Source organism: Acomys minous (genome assembly GCF_964271855.1).
Source record: "Acomys minous genome assembly, chromosome: 15".
In the NCBI taxonomy this organism is placed as follows: domain Eukaryota; kingdom Metazoa; phylum Chordata; class Mammalia; order Rodentia; family Muridae; genus Acomys; species Acomys minous.
Window position 1 is genome coordinate 96,733,191 of NC_140497.1, and position 21,085 is coordinate 96,754,275.

A 21,085-nucleotide genomic window follows, 5' to 3' on the forward strand; every position below is an offset into this window, starting at 1 on the left:
ACGGGCATGGGCTTTTGGAAACGCAGAGCCTAGCCACAGCGACATACCTCCTTCAGTAAGGCCGAATCTCTTCCAAAACAGTTCTACCAACTAGGGACTAAGCACTGAAACGCAGAAGCTCACAGAAGCATCCTCATTCAAACCATCTTAGGAGACTAATAATATCTGACTTCCAAACCCATTACCAAATATAATAGAAGCCAATACAGTACAACCTTATGACAAATAAATAAATAAATATGTCAGGCCCTGCTGAGGGCCTGGCTGCCATGTCCTGCCCTCTAGCTAGGGACAGGGCTTCCCCTCTCCCACAGACCCCATCACTGTGTAATTCAGGCATTGTGGTCCCGCCAGTCCCTTTCCCCTCCCTGATCCCCCTCTCTCTCCTTCCCCCCCTCCCCCCCCACGCCGCTCCAATAACCCTGCACTTCTATAACAGCTTCCTCTCTCCATTACCTCATTCCATCTTTTCCATCTTAATCAATCATAACAGATGATCAGAACGAAACGGACTCAAACATCTATAAACTGATTTTATATCCAATTAATTACAAAAAGAGTAAGTGAGCCGGGCAGGTGTGGTGGCGCACACCTTTAATCCCAGCACTTGGGAGGCAGAGGCAGGTGGATGGCTGTGAGTTCGAGGCCAGCATGGTTTCCAGGACTACACAGAGAGACCTTGTCTGGGGGTGAGAGGGGGGAGTAAGTGATCAAGCACAAAAAATATCTGCAGATTGCCAGACATGGTGGCAGATGCCTGCAACTCCAGAACTTGGGAGATGGAGGCATCCTCAGCTGCATAGTGAGTTCCAGGTCAAATTAAGCAACAGGAATCCAGAAGACAAAAAAAAAAAAAGAAAACCACTAGATTTTTGTTATTTAAGACTTATTTATTTATTACGCATATACAGTGTTCTGCCTCCATGTGCGCTCACACACCAGAAGAGGGCACCAGATCTCATTATAGATGGCTGTGAGCCACCATGTGGTCTTAAACCATCTCTCCAGCCCTAGATTTTTTTTAAGTGAAGGTAAAATAAAGCTGTATACCTTCAATACCTATTAAAATAGATAAAATTTAAAATCATGGCCATGGTTTACTACTGTAGCTCTGGTAGTGGAGTCCCTGCCTAGCACGCGTGAAGCCCTGGGTTTCATCGCCAGCACCACATAAATTGTGTATGGTGGCACACACCTGTGATACCAGCGCTCAAGAGACAAAGGCAGGAGAATACGAAGTTAAACATCACCCTTGGCCTGGACTACATGAGACCCTGCCTCAGAAAAAAATGTGACAAAGGTAACGCCATCATGTCCTAACTCTGTCAGCCTTCTACCCCACAACAATGACATCTGCCTTGACGACACATCTAGGATTTCCATGAGCCTGGCCAGGGCTCAGATACATTAACCAAAATCAGATTTATAGAAGCATGAACTATAATAACTGAAGAAGACATGGCAAAGGGTAATTGTCAGCCAGGCAGTGGTGGCACACAGCTTTAGTCCCAGCACTCAGGAGGCAGAGGCAGGTGGATTGATTTGAGTTCAAAGTTAGCCTGGTCTACAGACTAAGTTCCAGGACAGCCAGGACTACCGGAAACTGCGTCCAAAAATAACAAAACAAAAAGGACCTTAATCAAACTGTACATTTTAAAATGTGTGTATCGTTTATCACATGAGTTACACATCAAAGTTACCTTTAAAGCTGTGGCACTGTGTACCAGGCACAAAATGCTGCTGTCCTTTACAGTCTTCTGTAGATGACCTCACTGTGAAGACCAAGCTGGCCTCAAACTCACAGCATTTGTCATTGCCTCTCTGAGTGCTAAGGTCACAAGAGTACACCCACACCCAACTCAAAAAGTCCAAAATTTAACATCAGAGTAAACGGGCACAAAAGACCCAGAGTCTGGACTCAGAAGAAATAACTACTGTGTCACACACTCAGGAGACTGGGATAGCTTGCCTTCCACAGGCTTTCCTACTCTTAAATACAAATCAGATATCCATAATAGACTGAACCATTTTATACTTTAACCAGAGGAAGCCCCTTAGTAGTTTAAAATTTAAAAAGGACCGGAACATAGGTAATAAGAGTGTCTGCCTAACGTGCAAGGCTTCGGGACTCACTCCCCAGCTCTGAAAAATAAACTAAATAAAAATGATAGTTTGCCTTCATAACTCATAAAATTCAAGAAAAGATTTAGAGAGTCGGGCACACTAAGAAAGGAACCTAGAGTGCTAATACCTAAAGCAAACGCTGGTCTCCGTCTAAGCTCCTCCAGGAATGCCTGAGTCTGTGAAGTCCTTCTGATAAACAAGGACCCAGAAAGCAGGGAGCTTAAAACCACAGACTGTGGTCTGAGATAAGCAGAGGGAAAACGCCCAACAATTGCACTTACCTGTTCTGTTCCTCCAGCTTAGCCAGGAGTTCTAAGTCATCTGGACTCAACTTTGACGGAGAAGATGGTGAAACTGCTGGTGTTGACAGTGTGGTCGATGAGGACGTAGTGTGCAGGGAAGCAGACGGACTCGCCACCTGACTGGCCATCTGACTGACTGTATGCGACACCGTGTTCTTCACCCATGAGAGAGTAGAACTCAGCTTTTCTGCCACCTTGTCTGTCGCCACCTAAGAAAAAGAACAAGAAGCATATTTTAGCCTTATTGCGATCATTACCACAAGCTTGGTGATCCTGCTAAGCTTAACTTAGAAATCATCCAGGTGATGGGAAAAAACAGCAATCGATTCACGCCGGGCGTGGTGGTGCACACCTGTGATCCCAGCACTCTGGGAGGCAGAGGCAGGCCGATCTCCGTGAATTTGAGACCAGCCTGGTGTACAAAGTTGAGTCCAGGGCAGCCAAGGCTACATAGAGAACTCCTATCTCAAAAGTAAGTAAGTAAATAAATAAATAAATAAAGCTTTCAACTATTCATTTTTTCATTTTTATTTCATATATTTACCTGCATGTATGTATATATACCGCATGCATGCCTGTTGCCCTCAGAAGCCAACAGAGGGTGTCGCATACCCTGACACCGGAGAGTCACATGGCTGTGAGCTTCCATTTCAGGTACTCTAGAACAGCAAGCCTCCTCACCCACAAGCCACCTCTCCAACCTGGGACTCTACTTCTAACGCCATGTTTGCAGCATAAACAAACCAGAAGAGTGAAGCCACTCCTGGTGGCCCACGCCTTTAATCCTAGCGCTCGGAGGCAGAACCAAAGCAAGTCTCCATGAGTTCAAGGCCAGCCTGGTCTACAGTCCTGATTCCAGGACTACTAAGTGAGACCTTGTCTCCAAAAAAGAAAAGAACAAAACAAAAACTATACCCCAAAAGCATCAGAAAGTGGTAATAATCATTTTCACAGATAATACAACACATTAAATATTGACAAGAGTGGAGCACAGTCTTTCATCCCAGCACTCTGGGAGGCAGAGGCAGGCGGATCTCTGAGCAAGCTCTAGGTCAGCCAAGGCTACACAGAGAAACTCTGTCTCAGGAAAAATAAATTGACAAGGAGCATAAACCATCAGAAGAGGATGTTATCTTACAAAAAAAATTTTTTAATTAACATGTATATACTGCCTGGTTTCATGTTTGAGGTCAGGTCCAAGAACCACATGCAAGCCGGGCGATGGCAGCGCATACCTTTAATCCCAGCACTTGGGAGGCAGAGGCAGGAGGATTTCTGTGAGTTTGAGGCCAGCCTGGTCTATAAAGTGAGTCCAGGACAGCCAAGGCTACACAGAGAAACGCTGTCTTGAAAAACCGGAAGAAAAAAAAAAAAGAATGGTAGTGCACACATATAATCCCAGCATTCAAGGCCAGTGGGGGCTACATAAGAGATCTCATAACTTAAAAAAAAAAAAGAGGAATCAATATATTTACATATACATACCCAGAGGTATGAAAAACATCTGGTAGTTTCTGGTTTGGGGTAAGAGGGTCCTTTCCATTCTTAGAAATACAATTCTGTACATAAAAGGTTGTCTTTGTGTTCCCTTCTCAACAAAAGTTTTTCCAATAATTATTTTCTGAAAGTTAAAAGTCCTATCAACACAATAAAGTTTTAAATATTTTTATTTTGTACATATAGGTGCTTTGCCTGCATGTATATATCTGGTTCCCCAGGGAGGCCAGAAGAGAGCATCTGACCCTGGAAGTGGGGTTACAGACCATTGTGAGCTGCACGTTGGTGCTGGAACCAAGTCTGGGCCATGTGGAAGAGCAGCCAGTGCTCTAAATACTGGACCATCTCTCTAGGTTAATGAGTGTTTTAACTAAGTAAATAAAAAACAAGTGGAAGATAAAGACATTGTATTTTCAAACCCTGTCTAATCAGGAATCCATTTTTCATCTTTTCCTGAAAAATCTATTGTGGGAAAAGCTGTTACTTCTAAACAGTCCTTGTTCTTTGAGCTGTCGGCCACACTCTTCTCTCCATTTCTAAGAAACTTCATGACTGTGTTCAATATTTTGAATCCAACTACATTAAAAACACAGATGAATGCTTTTTCTTCGCTACTCGGTAATGTCCCCAAATGTAACTAATCCCCTCTATGTTGTCTTGTCCTTGCACTGTTATATCAGCCATTATCCCTTAAGGAATAAAATACTCAGAAAGCATCAATGCCGTCATCTACAAAAGATCTGCGTGAGGCTTGGCAACTCTAAGTACTTGCTGTGCAATTCTGACTACCCGAATTTGATGGCCATGGAGCAGACACAGGGGCTTCAATCTGAAATCCCAGCACTCCTAACCAAGCGCCAGGCCAGCCACCAGGAGTACGCGGAGCTGCAGAAACAAGACAGACCCTGCCTCAACAAGGTGGAAGAGGAGAAATCACTCCTGGAAGTTATATTCAGACCCCCTAACATGTTCCGTGCATTTGCACACCAGCACTCATACTTGTCACTCTCACACACGCGCACGCAAGCGTTTAAAACATAAATAAGTGATGTAGTTAGAAAGTGTATTTAACAAGACTGGGTGTATACAACTCAGTCATCAAGTACTTGCCTAGAAGGTCCAACACTCAAAAGAAAAACGCATAGCAAGCTAGAGAGAAACTGCTGTACTTCCTAAGTCCTCTTAATATAAAGACAAAACTACCTGAAGAGGAGGCACTTAATACCTTCCTGATGACTTTAGGTTAGGCTTATTACAGCACACTGTAACGAATGAACTTCTAACAATTTTTAAAGTACAGTATCCAAAGAATGTTAACATACAAACTTGATTCATGGCTGATAAGTGGCCAACCTCTCCTGCTGTACACAGAAAAGTGTAAACCAGGTTTGGTGACACAAGCCTGTAACCCCAGCACTCAGGAGTCTAAGATATGAGGGTTCCAAGCTCAATGCCTGAGCTACATGCATAGCAAAACGCCTTCAAAAGCAAAGACAAGGGGGCTGAGGAGACGCGGCTTCGCGGTTAAGAGCTCTGACTGCTCTGCTCTTCCAGAGGACCCAGGTTCAATTCCTGGCACCCACATGGCCGCTCACAACTGTCTGTAACCCCAAGATCAACACCCACAGACATACATGCAGGCAAAACACCAATGCACATAAAATAAAAATAAATTTACAAACAAAGACAAAAACAAAGAAAATCATAAATGGGGGAAAGAACCACGTATCACTGCCACACACCATGGAGGGAAGCTGTCAATTTCACCGCCCATTCACAGCCTACTTGTGTTTTCGACGGGTGCTCTTTATTAGTTTTCTATGACTACCGTAACAAGCTACCACAAACCAGAGAGCTTAAACCATGAAATCTTTCGTCTTATGGCTGTAGAAGGTAGATTGCCTAATGGGGCTAGGGATGAAGTTCACCAAGTATGTGTGAGGCCTAAATTTCATTTCCAACATTAGAGGTGGGAGGGTGCAGAAATGTCATTACTTAAGTTAGTCCACACAGAGCCTGTGAGGAAAAGCCAAGTGAAGATCCTCTGGCTAACTCTCCGCCATGCCTGTGAATACACCTCAAAGCACCGTGGGCTGAAAGTGAAGACTGCGACAACAGCCAGTCTCCTCCTCGGTGTTTTGTCTACATCCCTGACTCACAGGAGACGTCCACGCGTTACAACTTAGTGGTGTGATGATTTGTTACACAGCTCTAGTAACTGAAACAGCATCGTGCTGTTATTAAACTGAAACACCTTTAACCCAGGAGACAGAGGCAAGCAGATCTGAGTTCAAGGCCAGCCTAGTAAGCAAGCAAGTATCAAGTAAAGAAAAGCCTAGGTCCAGGCGTGGTGGTACACACCTTTAATCTCAAACAACGAGGGTACAGTTAGTTTGTGGAAGGAAACATCCATGTTTGAGAGTGATGTCTAATGAGCAGCAGGTCAGCAAGCCCCAGGGAACCCACTTCCTTCCCGCCCAGCACATGCTGGAACGACAGGGGCAGCCAGCACACCATGCTGGGAGGATGCTGGGTCCGAACTCTGGTCCTTGTGTGTGTGTGGCAGACACTTTACCATTGAACTGGTGTGAGATTTGTTTTCATCAGTGTACTGGGCTGTCTTATGTCAGCTTAACCCACAAACTAGAGTTATCTGAAAGGAGGAGTTGAGAAACCGTCTCCGTAAGAGCTGGCTGTAAGGCATTTTCTTAATTAATAATTGATGAGGAAGGACCCAATCCATGGTGAGTGGTGCTGTGCCTGGGCTGATTGTCCTGAGTTCTGTAAGAGAGCAGGCTGAGCCAGATGTGGGGCGCAGCCTTTAATCCCAGCACTTGGGAGGCAGAGGCAGGCAGATCTCTGAATTCAAGGCCAGCCTGGTCTACAGAGTGAGTTCCAGGACAGCCAAGGCTACAAAAAGAGTCCTGTCTCAAAAACAAAGCAAAACAAAACAAATAAATAAGTAAATAAATGTAAGACAAGTCACAAATGTAAGACCTGTAACTACTAAAAATTATATATTAAAGCTGGGTGCAGTGGCGCACACCTGAAATCACAGGCAGAGGAAGGTCTGTGCGTTCAAGGCCAGCCTGGTCTACAAAGTGAGTCCAGAATAGCCAAGGTTACACAGAGAAACCCTGTCTCAGGGGGAAAAAAAAGCAATTATATATTGGTATAACTGTTGTTATTATGATATTGTAATATGCTATTATAACTATTTAATTTTTTCTAGTAGCTACATTTTATAAAGTAAAAATAGGTTGTACATAGCTTAATATAGCCAAATGTTATTTCAATATAAATGGGTATGATACATAGCATTCTCTAATACTAAATCTCAAAGTCAACATGTTATCTTTTCTGTTTGTTTTTGTTTTTGAGACATGGTTTCTCTGTGTAACATGATCTGGCTATCTTGGAACTCTGTAGACCAGGCTGACCTTGAACTCACAAAGATCAGCCTGTCTCTGCCTCCAGAGTGCTGTGATTAGAGGCATGCGCCACCACAGCCTAGCCACCAACATGTATCTTACATTTATATATAACCTCAACTCAAGCCAACCACAGATGAAGCACTCAGTAGTTACAACAAGTTACAGCTGGTTTGCAGCCTCTGTATTGAAAAGCCCAGGCTACAAGAAGAGACCAGTAAGACTAAAGTGTACGAGCTTGAAGGGAGATGTAGGAGGGAACGTAAATGTTGTCAGAGATCCAGTCATGGAGGTGACTTTAGGAAGGAATCTGAGATCTGCCTAGAGTAATCAGAAACCACTAGACATGGGGATGGCCTCCATCTGCTCCATGAAAAGAATAATGTACATCAACAGTGCGTTTACAGGATAATGTACATCAATAGTGCGTTTACAGGATAATGTACATCAACAGTGCGTTTACAGGATAATGTACATCAACAGTGCGTTTACAGGATAATGTACATCAACAGTGCGTTTACAGGATAATGTACATCAACAGTGCGCTTACAGGATAATGTACATCAACAGTGCGTTTACAGGATAATGTACATCAACAGTGCGTTTACAGGATAATGTACGTCAACAGTGCGTTTACAGGATAATGTACGTCAACAGTGTGTTTACAGGATAATGTACGTCAACAGTGTGTTTACAGGATAATGTACGTCAACAGTGCATTCCGGAAGGCGGGGTCAGGCAGGAGGGAGATTAGCACAGATGTGAGACTGCTGCACAGTGACTCTATGAGGCGGATCTAGAAGAACAGGAGGACAGGGTCAAAGGTAATATCTACCCTAACTTGAGCAACTGGAGCTACCATTTCCTGAAACCAGAAAAACCACTACTTTCTGTTACGTACAAGAACTTCTGGAGGCAACAGGAATGGTCAGCCTCAGGCTATGCGGAAACTCAAGGCCATGTAAGATCCTGTCTCAAGAGGAAGGAGGGAGGAAAAGAGAAATCCGTACTTCTCCGAACCTGGTCCCAGAGATACAAAGTCAGTGTCATGCTCCATAGCGGTCTACAGTTTATAGTGCTTTCTTTAACACATATTTTATTTATTTTATATATATATGAGTGCTCTATCTGTATGTACACCTGTGTGCTAGAAGAGGGCATTAGAGGGTATAGATGATTGTGAGCCACCACGTGGTTGCTGGGAATTGAACTCATGGCCTCTGGAAGAACAGACAGTGCTCTTAAGTGCTGAGCCACCTCTCCAGCCCCTAGAGTGCATTTCTTTTCCTCTACAAACAGCGTCATCTTTATAGCTATCAACAGCAACTCAAACACGAAGCTACATGGCAGCTTCTAAGAGTCAATTAATATCACTATAGCTTAAATTTTAAAAAAAGAAAAAAAAAAAAGTCGGGCTAGAGGGATAGCCCAGCTGTTAAGAGCCCTTGCTGTTTTTCTAGAGGACCCGAGTTCAGTTCCAGCAGACACTTGGCAGCACGTCGTAACTGTCTGTAGCTCCAGATCCTCTTCTGATATGATGGATGGATGGATGGATGGATGGATGGATGGATGGATGGATAGACAGATAGATGGATAGATAGATAGATGGATGGATAGATAGATAGATAGATAGATAGATAGATGGATAGATAGATAGATGGATAGATAGATAGATAGATGGATGGATGATGCACTTGCACACACTCCAGCAACCCTCATAATAACATAATAACTGGCAAGCATGTACTTATTAAACACAACACACATGCTCGCACGTATAATACTGTGGTATCTAAAGAGAGAGGGAGACTATGGTAACAGATGCTCTTGTGACCACTGCTGTTCTGATTTCCTCCTCCCCGCGCCCCTGGTTTTTCGAGACAGGGTTTCTCTGTGTAGCCTTGGCTGTCCTGGACTCACTTGTGGACCAGGGTAGCCTTGAACTCACAGTGATCGCCGAGTGCAGAGATTAAAGGTTTGCCCCACCACACCCACCAGGCCCCCTGATTTCTTTTGTTTGGGACAGTCTCACGTATCCCAGGCTGACCTTCAATTCATGATTTCCAACCCTCCTTTTGCAGAGTGCTGGACTATAGGAATGCACTACCACCCACGGCTCTGAGATAGTTCACTAAAGACAAGCATTTTCTGTTTTCAAGATATTACTGCTCAGCTAGGAGTGGTGGCGCACGCCTTTAATCCTAGCACTTGGAAGGCAGATGCAGGTGAATCCCTGTGAGTCCAAGGCCAGCCTAGTCTACAAAGAGAATTTAGGACAGCCAGGGTTGTTACACAGAGAAACCTTAAAAAAAAAAAGCTATTACTGCTCAAAGTAAATATATGTTAATTAACTGCTTGGTACTACTATCTAGACTAATCAAACACACATCACACACCACACACACACACACACACGTGATATTCAAGTACATAGAGATTGCACACATGCACATATACACTCAGCACTGGATTTAAGCTCGGCACATAGGTATTACCTGCCTTCTTTCAACTGTTTCACCTCTTGAGAGAGGTCTTATTCTTAGCCCAGGCTAACCAAGAATTTCCATGTCTCACATTTGTAGCAAGCCTTCTGCCTCAGCTTCTCAAAGGCTGAGATGACAGTCGCTGCCAACCAATGCTAGATTCGTTCAATTTTTTTCAGATGATTCTAAGACTTACGTGCTAACCCGCAAGTATGTGTCAGCAAGTAAAGGCAGTTGCTGGCATGCCTGGCAACCCAAGTGAACCCCCAAGACCCAGATGGAGGAAAGAAAGAACAAACTCCTGTGAGGACTCCTCTGGCCTCCAATACATGTGGCATAGCACACATAAAATACATAAATGTAACTTAAATTTATAAAAGAATGTGTGTGGTAATCCTTTATATGGGAATGAATACTTTTATATATGAACATACAGCAATGCCTTTGTTTGTTTTTTTGAGTTTTTGAGACAGGGTTTCTCTGTGTTGCCTTGGCTGTCCTGGACTCACCTTGTAGACCAGGCTGGCCTCGGACTCACAGCGATCTGCCTGCCTCTGCCTCCCCCCCAGTGCTGGGATTAAAGGCGTGCGCCACCACAGCTGTCTCAGCAATGTCTTGCATGTGAAAAGAAGCATCATCCATACATGGAATGGAGGGGCTGGTTGTTTTACTGTCTTGTTTGCGGTATTTCAACCTGAGAGTGTAAGTTCTAAAACAGCCTGTAGAGACGCACAGATAAGAACCTAAAACTGTCTTTCAGGGACAGAGGTGTGCGTTCAGTGTTCAATGTAGAGCACACATCTAGGTCCAATCCCGAGAGCAAAACAGAAACAGAAAACTTAAAAGCTGCAGCGGTCTCAACTACAGCTGTTACCGAGACTAGCCACCACAGCCCTGCGTTGAAACTCAGCCTCCCATTTGCATGTGTTTACACCTGTCTGAGAAACACAAAGTAAAAACACAACCTAAAACGTCACAGAAATTATGGAGAAAGGGGAAAATGAGAAGCAATGCAGCAGTGCTGAAAACTCCCTTTCCTTAGCCGACAGCTGGATTTCAGAAAAACAAAACGTAACCAAGACTGACTGACCTGGCTGCTGCCTCCACGGTCGTCCAGCATCCCTGAGCACCAGGTCCTGGGACACACCTTGCATTCGTGTTGCCTTTAACCCTCACTGAGATAGACCGTTCCGAAGCACGTGAAGGTCCACAACTTACCCAGCATGCCTTAGCTAATAAACACTAGAGCCACACGGTAAGTAGCCCCAAGATAAATCTCATCAACTGTAAATCACTGATCAGAAGGCAAGCTGAGGCCAGGCGTGGTGGTGCACGCCTTTAATCCCAGCACTCGGGAGGCAGAGGCAGGAGGATCACTGTGAGTTCAAGGCCAGCCTGGTCTACAAAGTGAGCCCAGGACAGCCAAGGCTACACAGAGAAACCCTGTTTCAAAAAACAAAAACAGCCAAGGCTACACAGAGAAACTCTGTCTCAAAAAACCAAAAAATAAAAAAAAATAAAAAAATAAAAAGACAAAAACAAAAACAAAACAAAAAGAAGGCAAGCTGAAACTCTAAGACTCAAAAGCAAATACAAGACATGGCCCCGAGAATTCCACTCAATGGATACCTAGTTAAGAAAATCCAATCAAAATATTGAGATGGGGGCTGGAGAGATGGTTCAGAGGTTAAGAGCACTGTCTGCTTTTCCAGAGGTCCTGAGTTCAATTCCAGCAACCACATGGTGGCTCACAACCATCTGTAATGTGATCTGATGCCCTCTTCTGGCCTGCAGGTGTATGTGCAGGCAGAATACTGTATAAATAATAAATAAATCTTTAAAAAAAAAAAAGAAAGAAAGAAAAAAAGAAAAGAGAAAAAGAAAAACAACATTATTATAAGTCAGGCAGTGGTAGCGCACGTCTTTAATCCCAACACTCTAGAGTCAGAGGCAGGCAGATCGTTATGAGTTCGAGGCCAGCCTGGTCTCCAAAGCAAGTCCAGGACAGCCAAGCTACACAGAGAGACCCTGTCTTGAAAAACCAAAGCAAACAAAAGAAAAAAAAAATTGAGATGGGCATCATATTGGAAAATGAGATTATCAACATATCACCTGAAAATTCTGAGTTTATTTGAAAAGAGCCTATAATTATCTACACGTAACTTTTTCCTCCTAGGTTGATATTAGCACTAGATGGTGAATAATAGGAAAGCTTTTCTTACAATTTTCCATATTAACATAAGCCCTGTAACATGTACAGAAACCACTCACATCTCCTGGCTGTAAGTTAAGGTGTGAGGTTAAGGGTTCAGCCCAGGAGTGAAGCATGTTTCACATACACGCGGCCTTGGATCATCTCCAGCACAAACACATGAAACAGATGAGACTGGCACTGTACATAAGAGGAAGCCTGGGGCTGGAGAGATGGCTCAGAGGTTAAGAGCACCGGCTGCTCTTCCAGAGGTCCTGAATTCAATTCCCAGCAACCACATGGTAGCTCACAGCCATCTATGAGACCTGGTGCCCTCTTCTGGCCTGCAGGTGTACATGCAGGCAGAGCACTGTGTACATAATAATAAATAAATAAATCCTTTTTTTATAAAAAGAAATGGAATTTTCGAGACAGGGTTTCTCTGCATAGCCTTAGCTGTCCTGGATTCACTTTGTAGACCAGGCTGACCTCAAACTCACAGTGATCCACCTGCCTCTGCTTCCTGAGTGCTGGGATTAAAGGCATGCCCAGCCCCAAGAAACGGAATTCTTAAAAAATATTAACTTTATGCTTTTTTTTTTTTAAGTTTTTCGAGACAAGGTTTCTCTATGCGTAGCCCTGTCTGTCCTGGAATTACTATGTAGATCAGGCTGGCCTCGAACTCAGAGCTCACCTGCCTCTGCCTCCTGAGTGCTGGGACTAAAGGTGTGCGCCACAGCCGCCGGGCTTTACTTTATTCTTATTTCTGTGTTTATACACACACATATCACATTGTTGTGAGCCACCCAATATGGGTACTAGGAACTATGCCCAGGTCCTCTGGAAGAGCAGCAAGCGCTCTTAACAAACAAGCCATCTTAGCTGGATATGGTGGCGCACACCTGTAATCCCAGCACTCAGGGATGCAGAAGCAGGCAGATCTTTGTGAAACCAGGCCAGCCTTGTCTACAAAGCAAGTCTGGGAGAGCTACAGAGGGAAACCATGTCTCGAAAAAACAATAAACAAACAAATACATAAATAACCATCTCTTCAGCCCTGTAAATGGCAGGGTTTTTTTTAACCAAAGCTAACAGGAACATTCAATCCTAAACAAGATAACTAGGCTGAAAGACTATGGTTTGTGGGACTAGAGTTGGTGACTCAGCAAAGTTCTCGTGTGTCTGCACTGTCATCACTGCACACGTGCCCAGAATTACCCATCTCCTTGCATCCAAATTACTACTTACAAGCAAAATGCTTTTTTCCCTCCACTGCGTTCATTATATTAAGGACTGGTATCTCAGCCTACGGAGATGTAACAATGTTACGCCATTACCATCTTCTCTACCAACTCTATGTAACAGAATACATCGATTTTCAGAAGCGTCATTTTGCTGTATGGTTTCCCTATTTTAATCCCTGTTACCACTTGGGCAAATTGTTAATCACTTACCAATCCAACATAATATGGGTGGTAAGTCCTGTAACCCCAGCACTCAGGAAGCTGAGGCCGGATGCCCCCACCGAGGTAGCCTGGGCCACTTAAAAGGCAGGGGGAGTAGTCTGATGGGGGGGAGGGGGGGAGGCGGGGAGGGAGGGGCGGGGGGAACATATCTGTCCTGTGACTCACTAAGGCCATTATTTAACAGATATAAAAAAATGTTTACAAAGTAACCTGAATCAAATGGTGACTGCAACTTGACTCATAATAGCCAAATGAAAAAGGACAAATTGTGGTATATTATACTGATACACAAGTACATATACACCAAAAAAACCATAATAATACATACACACAACACTGTATTGTCTATGCATGTGAAGTTCAAGACCAACAACCAAAAACCCTAATTGATGGTTTAAAAAAATTATATATATATATATATATATATATATATATATATGCATGTGTGTGTGTATATACATACATATACAATATATGTGTATATATACACACACACATATATATGTATACATACATAAAATAGGGTTAACTATAAGAACTTCATGGGAGGAATATCACTGGCATACATAACACCTGCAGTGGAGTGAAATTCTGTGCATTTCATAATCTGCAATTTTGTCTAAAAACAACTCTAGCCGTGGGGAGAGACGGAGAGATAGCTCAGCACCTAAGAACAGAGGTGACCCTTGCAGAACACTTGAATCCATGCCCAGCACCCACATGGCAGGTCAGTGCTTTCTGGCCTCTGAGGGCTCTAGACACACAGTGTACAGATACACATGCAGCTAAAACATTCGCACACATAAAGTAAATTAACAATAATAAAAATAAATTTAACTTAGTCAAACATGTAGTTCTGTGCCTGTAGCTATGTAGACCAGGCTGGCCTCAAACTCACAGAGATCCGCCTGCCTCTGCCTCCCAGAGTGCTAAGACTACAGGCCTGTACCACCATGCCTGGCTTACGTAATTGTTTATTAAAACTACAGTTTTATCCAGTATCCACTAACACTGTCCCAATAAACTAATTCTACCTTAGACACGGCAACATCTCTATATGAGGGCAAGGATAGCAGCCGTCATTTCAGCAGCAACTCAGACCTGCGTCTGCGTCTCTGCACGGTGCTTTATAACCCTTCCCCACCGACAGGCAAAGCCCACAGGAGAGGCAAGGCTAACCCTCAGCACTGATCTAGAACACAGAGACCCAGCAGGTCCCCCAGGGACCCTAACGACGAGCTTGTAAGACAGTCCAGAACAAAAGCGTCGACGAAAGCCCGGGTTGGCGCCAGTTTAAGCAGTTTCGTTTTTCGGATCACAGCTCTAGTGTTGAGTGAGGACAAAGAACAATGGCCACGTCTTTGTCCCCTTGGAGTGGATGAACTGCAGGGAGACAGAATGCTCGGCTACCATGTGCCGAGCAACAGTGAGCCACACACGCAGGAGAAGAGCGCGAGAACAGTTACGCTAACAGACAACTGGAAGTGCCCGAGGGACACCGAGCAGTCAAGCTGCGGGAACGAGACGGACAGTCCTCCCTGAGGAAACTGAAGACCTGCAAAACACAAACTAACCGCTTCTAATGAGGAGAGGCTATCAGCCCACCACGGGGAGCGGTAATTGCCAACGTCATTTCTGACTGACAGCCTGAATGTTACATATCAACAAAGAAGAAAATCAATTGTGATAATAGCAAGAAAGTAAGGATTTGTGCAGTGGTGGCGCGCGCCTGTAATCCCAGAACCGGGGAGGCAGAGGCAGGTGGATTTCTGTGGGTTCCAGGCCAGTTCTGGTCTTCAAAGTGAGTCCAGGCCAGTCAAGACTACACAGAGAAATCCTATCTCAAAACAAACAAACAAATAGAGCTGGACTTGGTGGCGCCTTTAAACCCAGCACTCGGGGAGGCAGAGGCAGGTGGATCAGTATGTCAGCCTGGTCTACAAACAAGTCCAGGGTAAAAAAGACAAGATTTAAGGTTACATCCTGGGCTTGGGAGCAGCTCAGTGGGTAAAACGCCATGCAAGTGTGAGGACCATAGTTCGAGTCCCCAACACCCAAGTAAATGCCAGATGACTCGGGAGGCAGAGGCAGGCGGATCGCTGTGAGTTCGAGGCCAGCCTGGTCTACAAAGTGAGTCCAAGATGGCCAAGGCTACATAGAGAAACCCTATCTCGAAAAACCAAAAATCAAAAATAAATAAATAAATAAATAAAAATAAATGCCAGATGAGCACGGAGGCCTGCCTCAAATACCAAACAAGACTAGCCATTATCAGCCATCTTGTGTTTAGCTGAGACCCTGCCTTGAATAAAAGTGGACCACCAAAAGCTACATACACACAAATGTGCACACTTTAAATTATGTAAGCCGAACTTAACAGAAGCAAATTATACACACTGTTTCTACTTTATCAGGAACTATAGAGTAAAAGTTCTGTCACTTGGCTAGGCATGGTGGTGCACACATTTTTATTTTAAAATAACTTATTATTCTTTACTTACGTGCATTGGTGTTTTGCTTTCATGCATGTCTATGTGAGGATGTCAGGTCCCCTGAAGCTGGAGTTACAGACAGTTGTGAGCTGCCACAGAGGTGCTGGGAACTGAACCCTGGTCCTCTGGAAAAGCAGTCAGTGGTCTTAATCACTGAGCCATCTCTCCAGCCCTGGTGGTGCACACTTTTAATCCTAGCACAGAAACAGGCAAGTTCTCTGAGTTCAAGCCTATCTTGAGCTACAAAACAAGCCCCAGGCCAGCCAAGGCTCCACAGTGAGATCCCATCTCAAACTTATACAAAATAAATATATAAAGGAAGGAAGGAACAAACTTGGCTTAAGTGGAATTTGGAAAAATTTAGATGTATTTATTTTAGTTTATGCACTCATCCCGGCAAGCATGCAGGGGCCGCCAGGTCTCCTCCTACCACGTGAGCCCCTGGGATGGTATTCAGGTCATGAAGACACCAAGCACCTGCTGAGCGGCTCACTGACCACCTGATGTGCTTTAAAGAGAAAGCTGGCCAGGTGTGTACCAGGAAAGATGCTGCAAGTTGTTAATTGCAGCACTAGGGAGGCAGAGGCAGGAAGATCTCTGAGTTCCAGGCCAGCGGGTTCAAGACTAGAGACATGCTGCCTCAGAGAGAGAGAGACAGGGGGGTGGGGGGGGGGATTAAGGGGGGGAGCTCATGAGTGCACTGGTGTGGTCACGTGGTGTGTGCACAGCCATAACCATAATCCTACCACTTAAGAGGTAGAGGCAAGAAAAACAGGAAACCAAACCCAGTCTTGGGGCATGAGGGATTGGGGGGGAACAGTCCTGGCTGCGTAGCAAATGTGAGGCCATCCTGAACTACATGAGAGAGCCCACCTCGATTTAAAGCCTGAGGCTGGGGCGACGGCTCACTGACTGAGAACACTGTGGCCCTTGCAGAGGACCTGGGCGCAGTTCCCAGCACCCACATGGTGGCTACAACTCCACATAACTCCAGTTCCAGAGGATCCAACGCCCTCTTCCAGGCTCTGTGGGTGCTGCACACATACATGCAGGCAAAACACCCACACTCCTAAAAATAAATATATTTTAGGAAAAAAAAAAACCCAAGACGTGAAAAAAAATGAAATGGGGAGGGGAGGGGAGGGGAGGGGAAGAGAACGGCGAGGAGAAACCAAGCTATCCCGTTCTTAACACCGACGCTTTCACGGGGGGATTCAGTTCACCTGTAACCCTGTTACAATATACGACAAAGATCTATCTGACTTTAGTAATACCTTCCTGCTTTTTCTGGTGTGAAACTTTTAAAAACAGGTCTGGAGGTGTAACCACGTAAGAGAGCACTAGCGCGTACAAGGCCCAGGGTCTCTCCTCGAGCAGTGGGAGAGGGGCATTTTCTAAATAAAACACTTTAAGGGTCACCTCCCCTATCACAGTGCTCTTGCTGAAGTACAGTTAACATCCTAACTTTTCAGTAAGTCTTAATATTACATATTACAAATATGCAAAGCCTACCGGTCAGTAAGTGGGTAACGCACCCACAGATTAGGCTCCCAAACACATTTCTCATCTCTTGCCCACCCCTAAGATGAACAAGTAAGCGCCTTACAGAAAGTATCGGCTGAACTGTCTTTAAAATAATTTCCACTTCTGACACTGTAAGGTTCTGGAACAATAAGCACTTCTAAACAGAATATGAGGACGGAGCTGGTCCCGGTGCTGGAACCCTGTAATCTCAGCAGTGGGAGACAAGAGGACGAGGGGGTCTAGGTCGGCCTGGGCCATGTGAGTCTCTGTCTCAAAACAAGGCAAAAAGTGAAGAAAAAAAGAAACTTAAACTTAAGAGAAAAAAAAAAGACAGGTTGATCAAAAACATAAGTCATCTCCTCCTAGCACCCTAGTTTGGTAACTGAAGAAAAAAAAAGCATAAAATGTATGCGGCATATGTAAGATGACAGGACAGTGGGGGGGAGACGCAGGTATAAATAACACAAGGCAGCTGGTAGGCACCCAAGTTAAAACGCAGACAGGACACACAGCCTACTTCGCTTCTTCATAAGAACACTACTTAAGCGCTGATAAAGTTTTGCCTGGACTGGTAAAAACAACAGCTCAGCGATGGAATTCCTGGAGGGCCCAAGTTCGGATCCTCGTTTCCCACAGAAAAGGCACAAAGCAGCGTGAACCTGTCCTCCCCGCCACGGAGATGAGCGATCCCTCGAGGCTTGCTGGCCAGCCCAGGTGAGCGGCAAGCTCCAGCTTCAGTGAGAGTCTGGCTCAAAAGGAGCAATCTGAGGACAGTTGCAGATGCGTACGCAGGCACGTGAGCACACACACACCACAGGAAAGGTATGTACAAGGAAAGAAAATGCAATCTCTTTTTTTTTTTTTTTTTTTTTTTTTTGGTGTTTTTAGTTTTTTGAGACAGGGTTTCTCTGTGTAGCCTTGGCTGTCCTGGACTCGCTTTGTAGCCCAGGCTGGCCTCGGACTCACAGCGATCCACCTGCCTCGAAAATGAAATCTTGCTGCTGTTATTTATATGTTTTTTAACACACATAACATTAAGGTCTGGGAAAACGGAAGAGGACTCAATCATCACAAATTTTCCAACACTACAAAACACTTGGGTAGCGGCCAGAGATGGCCAAATTCTAAGCCAGTGTAAGAACAAACTCAAGCCAGGCGTGGTGGCGCACGCCTTTAATCCCAGCACTCGGGAGGCAGAGGCAGGCGGATCGCTGTGAGTTCGAGGCCAGCCTGGTCTACAAAGCGAGTCCAGGACAGTCAAGGCTACACAGAGAAACCCTGTCTCGAAAAACCAAAAAAAAAAAAAAAAAAAAAAAAAAGAACAAACTCAAGTTTATACCATAACATCCTCAAAAGATTCAGGAACTGGGGCTGGACAGATGGCTCAGTGGCTAAGAGCACTGCCTGCTCTTCCAAAGGACCCAGGTTCAATTTCCAGCACCCACATGGTGGCTCACAATGTCTGTAATGCTAAGATCTGACACCCTTACACCAAGGCACATAAATTAAAATTAAATAAAATATTTTTTTTAAAGATTCAGGAACTGCCGGGCGTGGTGGCGCACGCCTTTAATCCTAGCACTCGGGAGGCAGAGGCAGGCGGATCGCTGTGAGTTCGAGGCCAGCCTGGACTACAAAGCGAGTCTAGGACAGCCAAGGCTACACAGAGAAACCCTGTCTCGAAAAAACCAAAAAAAAAAAAAAAAAAAAAAAAAAAAAAAAGATTCAGGAACTTCTTGAGGAACAAATGTGGGTGACAGACACACTGCGTACGCGCATGCATGTGCGCACACACACACACTACATTGACACAGACACACAAGGTAGCTCAATGGCAAACACATGCCCAGAGCCTATGCAAAAGTAGAAGGGAGAAACCCACTGTACAAAGGTGTCCTCTGACCACCATATGCACCATGGCGTGGAGACCCTCACACACACACACACACACACACACACACACACACACACACAGAGAGAGAGAGAGAGAGAGAGAGAGAGAGAGACAGAGAGACAGAGAGACAGAGACAGAAAGACAGAGACAGAGACAGAGAATCCAGACGCTAATGTTTGAACATAGAAACCAAAATAGAGGATGCCACTGACCAGAGAATAAGTGCACTGAATAAAGGGGCATTCCCAGTGTGCTCTGATTCTATGTCAGGTACATAGTGAAAGCATCAAGCCATATACTTAATACTGTGAATTCTATTTTATTTTATATATTTACTTTGGCTTTTCAAGGCAAGATTTCTCTGGCTAGCCCTCACTGTCCTAGAACTAGCTCTGTAGGTAGGCTAGCCTTGAACTCACAGAGCTGCCCACCTCTGCTTCACAAGTGCTGGGATAAAAGGCATGTACCACCACGACAGGCTTAATAGTATGAATTTTATTATATGTACAACATCAAGTTTCCGAAGTACTGCTGCATGGGTCCTATCCCTAGAGATACTGATTATTCAGTCTAAGAATGAAAAGGGTATTTTTAAAAAGCTCTTCATGAGCCTGAGACTGGATTATAAAGTAAACTTGGACATTAGTAACTCCTTCTTACAAACTCTGGCCTCCCAGTTAGCTGTCAGGTGCTCTTTATAAACCATGAACAGAAAAACAAGGGACAGCCAGCCCGTCTGGAGGAGGCCTGCTACTAATCAAGCAATAATACAAGTTAAAAGTTAACTTGGAGGAAACAAACTAAGCAAAGAAAACAAAGTGTAAAGCCGGGTGGTGGTAGCACACGCCTTTAATCCCAGCACTCGGGAGGCAGAGGCAGGCGGATCTCTGTGAGTTCGAGGCCAGCCCGGTCTACAAAGTGAGTCCAGGACAGCCAAGGCTAACACAGAGAAACCTTGTCTGGAAAAAACCAAGAAAGGAAAGAAAGAAAGGAAAGAAGGGAAGGAAAAGAAGGAAAGGAAGGAAGGAAAAGGAAGGAAAGGAAGGAAGAAAGGAAAGAAAGGAAAGAAAGAGCGTTTAGGGAAACTATCTTTAACATCTTGAGACAAACAGGAGAAAACAGAGCATCCACAAACAGGAGAAGCGACTGAGGAGATGGAGTTGAGCCTTACAAGTGGTAATGTGGCCAAGAAGTAATTTGGGCAGCTCGGAAAAGCCCAGAAAGACTTACTCAAGGTCAGTGGTGAAGGGGCACGCGGCTGGAGATTTAGACAGGGTACAGTCAGACTTTCTAGGATCCATTCCTCTACCCTCTCCTAATTTATTCCTGGAAACAGCTCCAGCCACAAGCCGAAGCCGAGTGTGAGGTTCAAGGCTGAGAGCCAAGGGATTGAACACAAGTGTGTTTAGCAACAGCGGCCACCCACTGCCCACTTCCTCCTCTGCCCAGCTTCCAGGACACCGGGGGCAGCTCCCACAGCACCCTCCCTTCCTAACTCATGGGTGCGGCCGTGCCGTCCACGCTGCTGCCAAACTGTCACAACTCCTCCTTCATCCTTCCTCACAATTTCAGATTGAAGACTGTTCTGAAGTAAATCTTAGCAACATCTACGCTACACAACTATTGTTGTTGTGATGATGATGATGATGATGATGTCAAGAATATATGCTTTTTTACTTCA

At 44.7% G+C, this 21,085-nt stretch overlaps 1 protein-coding gene across 15 annotated transcripts in view; it reads right to left on the reverse strand.

Moving 5' to 3' along the window:
- Positions 1 to 21,085, reverse strand: part of EVI5 (ecotropic viral integration site 5) — a 151,531-nt gene that overhangs the window by 114,246 nt on the left and 16,200 nt on the right. For 14 of the 15 annotated variants that reach the window (XM_084758770.1, XM_084758761.1, XM_084758768.1 and 11 more), the window contains exon 2: positions 2,406 to 2,635. In XM_084758770.1, coding sequence (XP_084614896.1) covers positions 2,406 to 2,554 — 149 coding nt within the window. In that variant the 5' untranslated portion in view covers positions 2,555 to 2,635. Of the gene's footprint in view, positions 1 to 2,405; positions 2,636 to 10,927; positions 11,070 to 21,085 lie in introns of those variants that run through there. The other variant, XM_084758767.1, reaches the window with a different exon arrangement.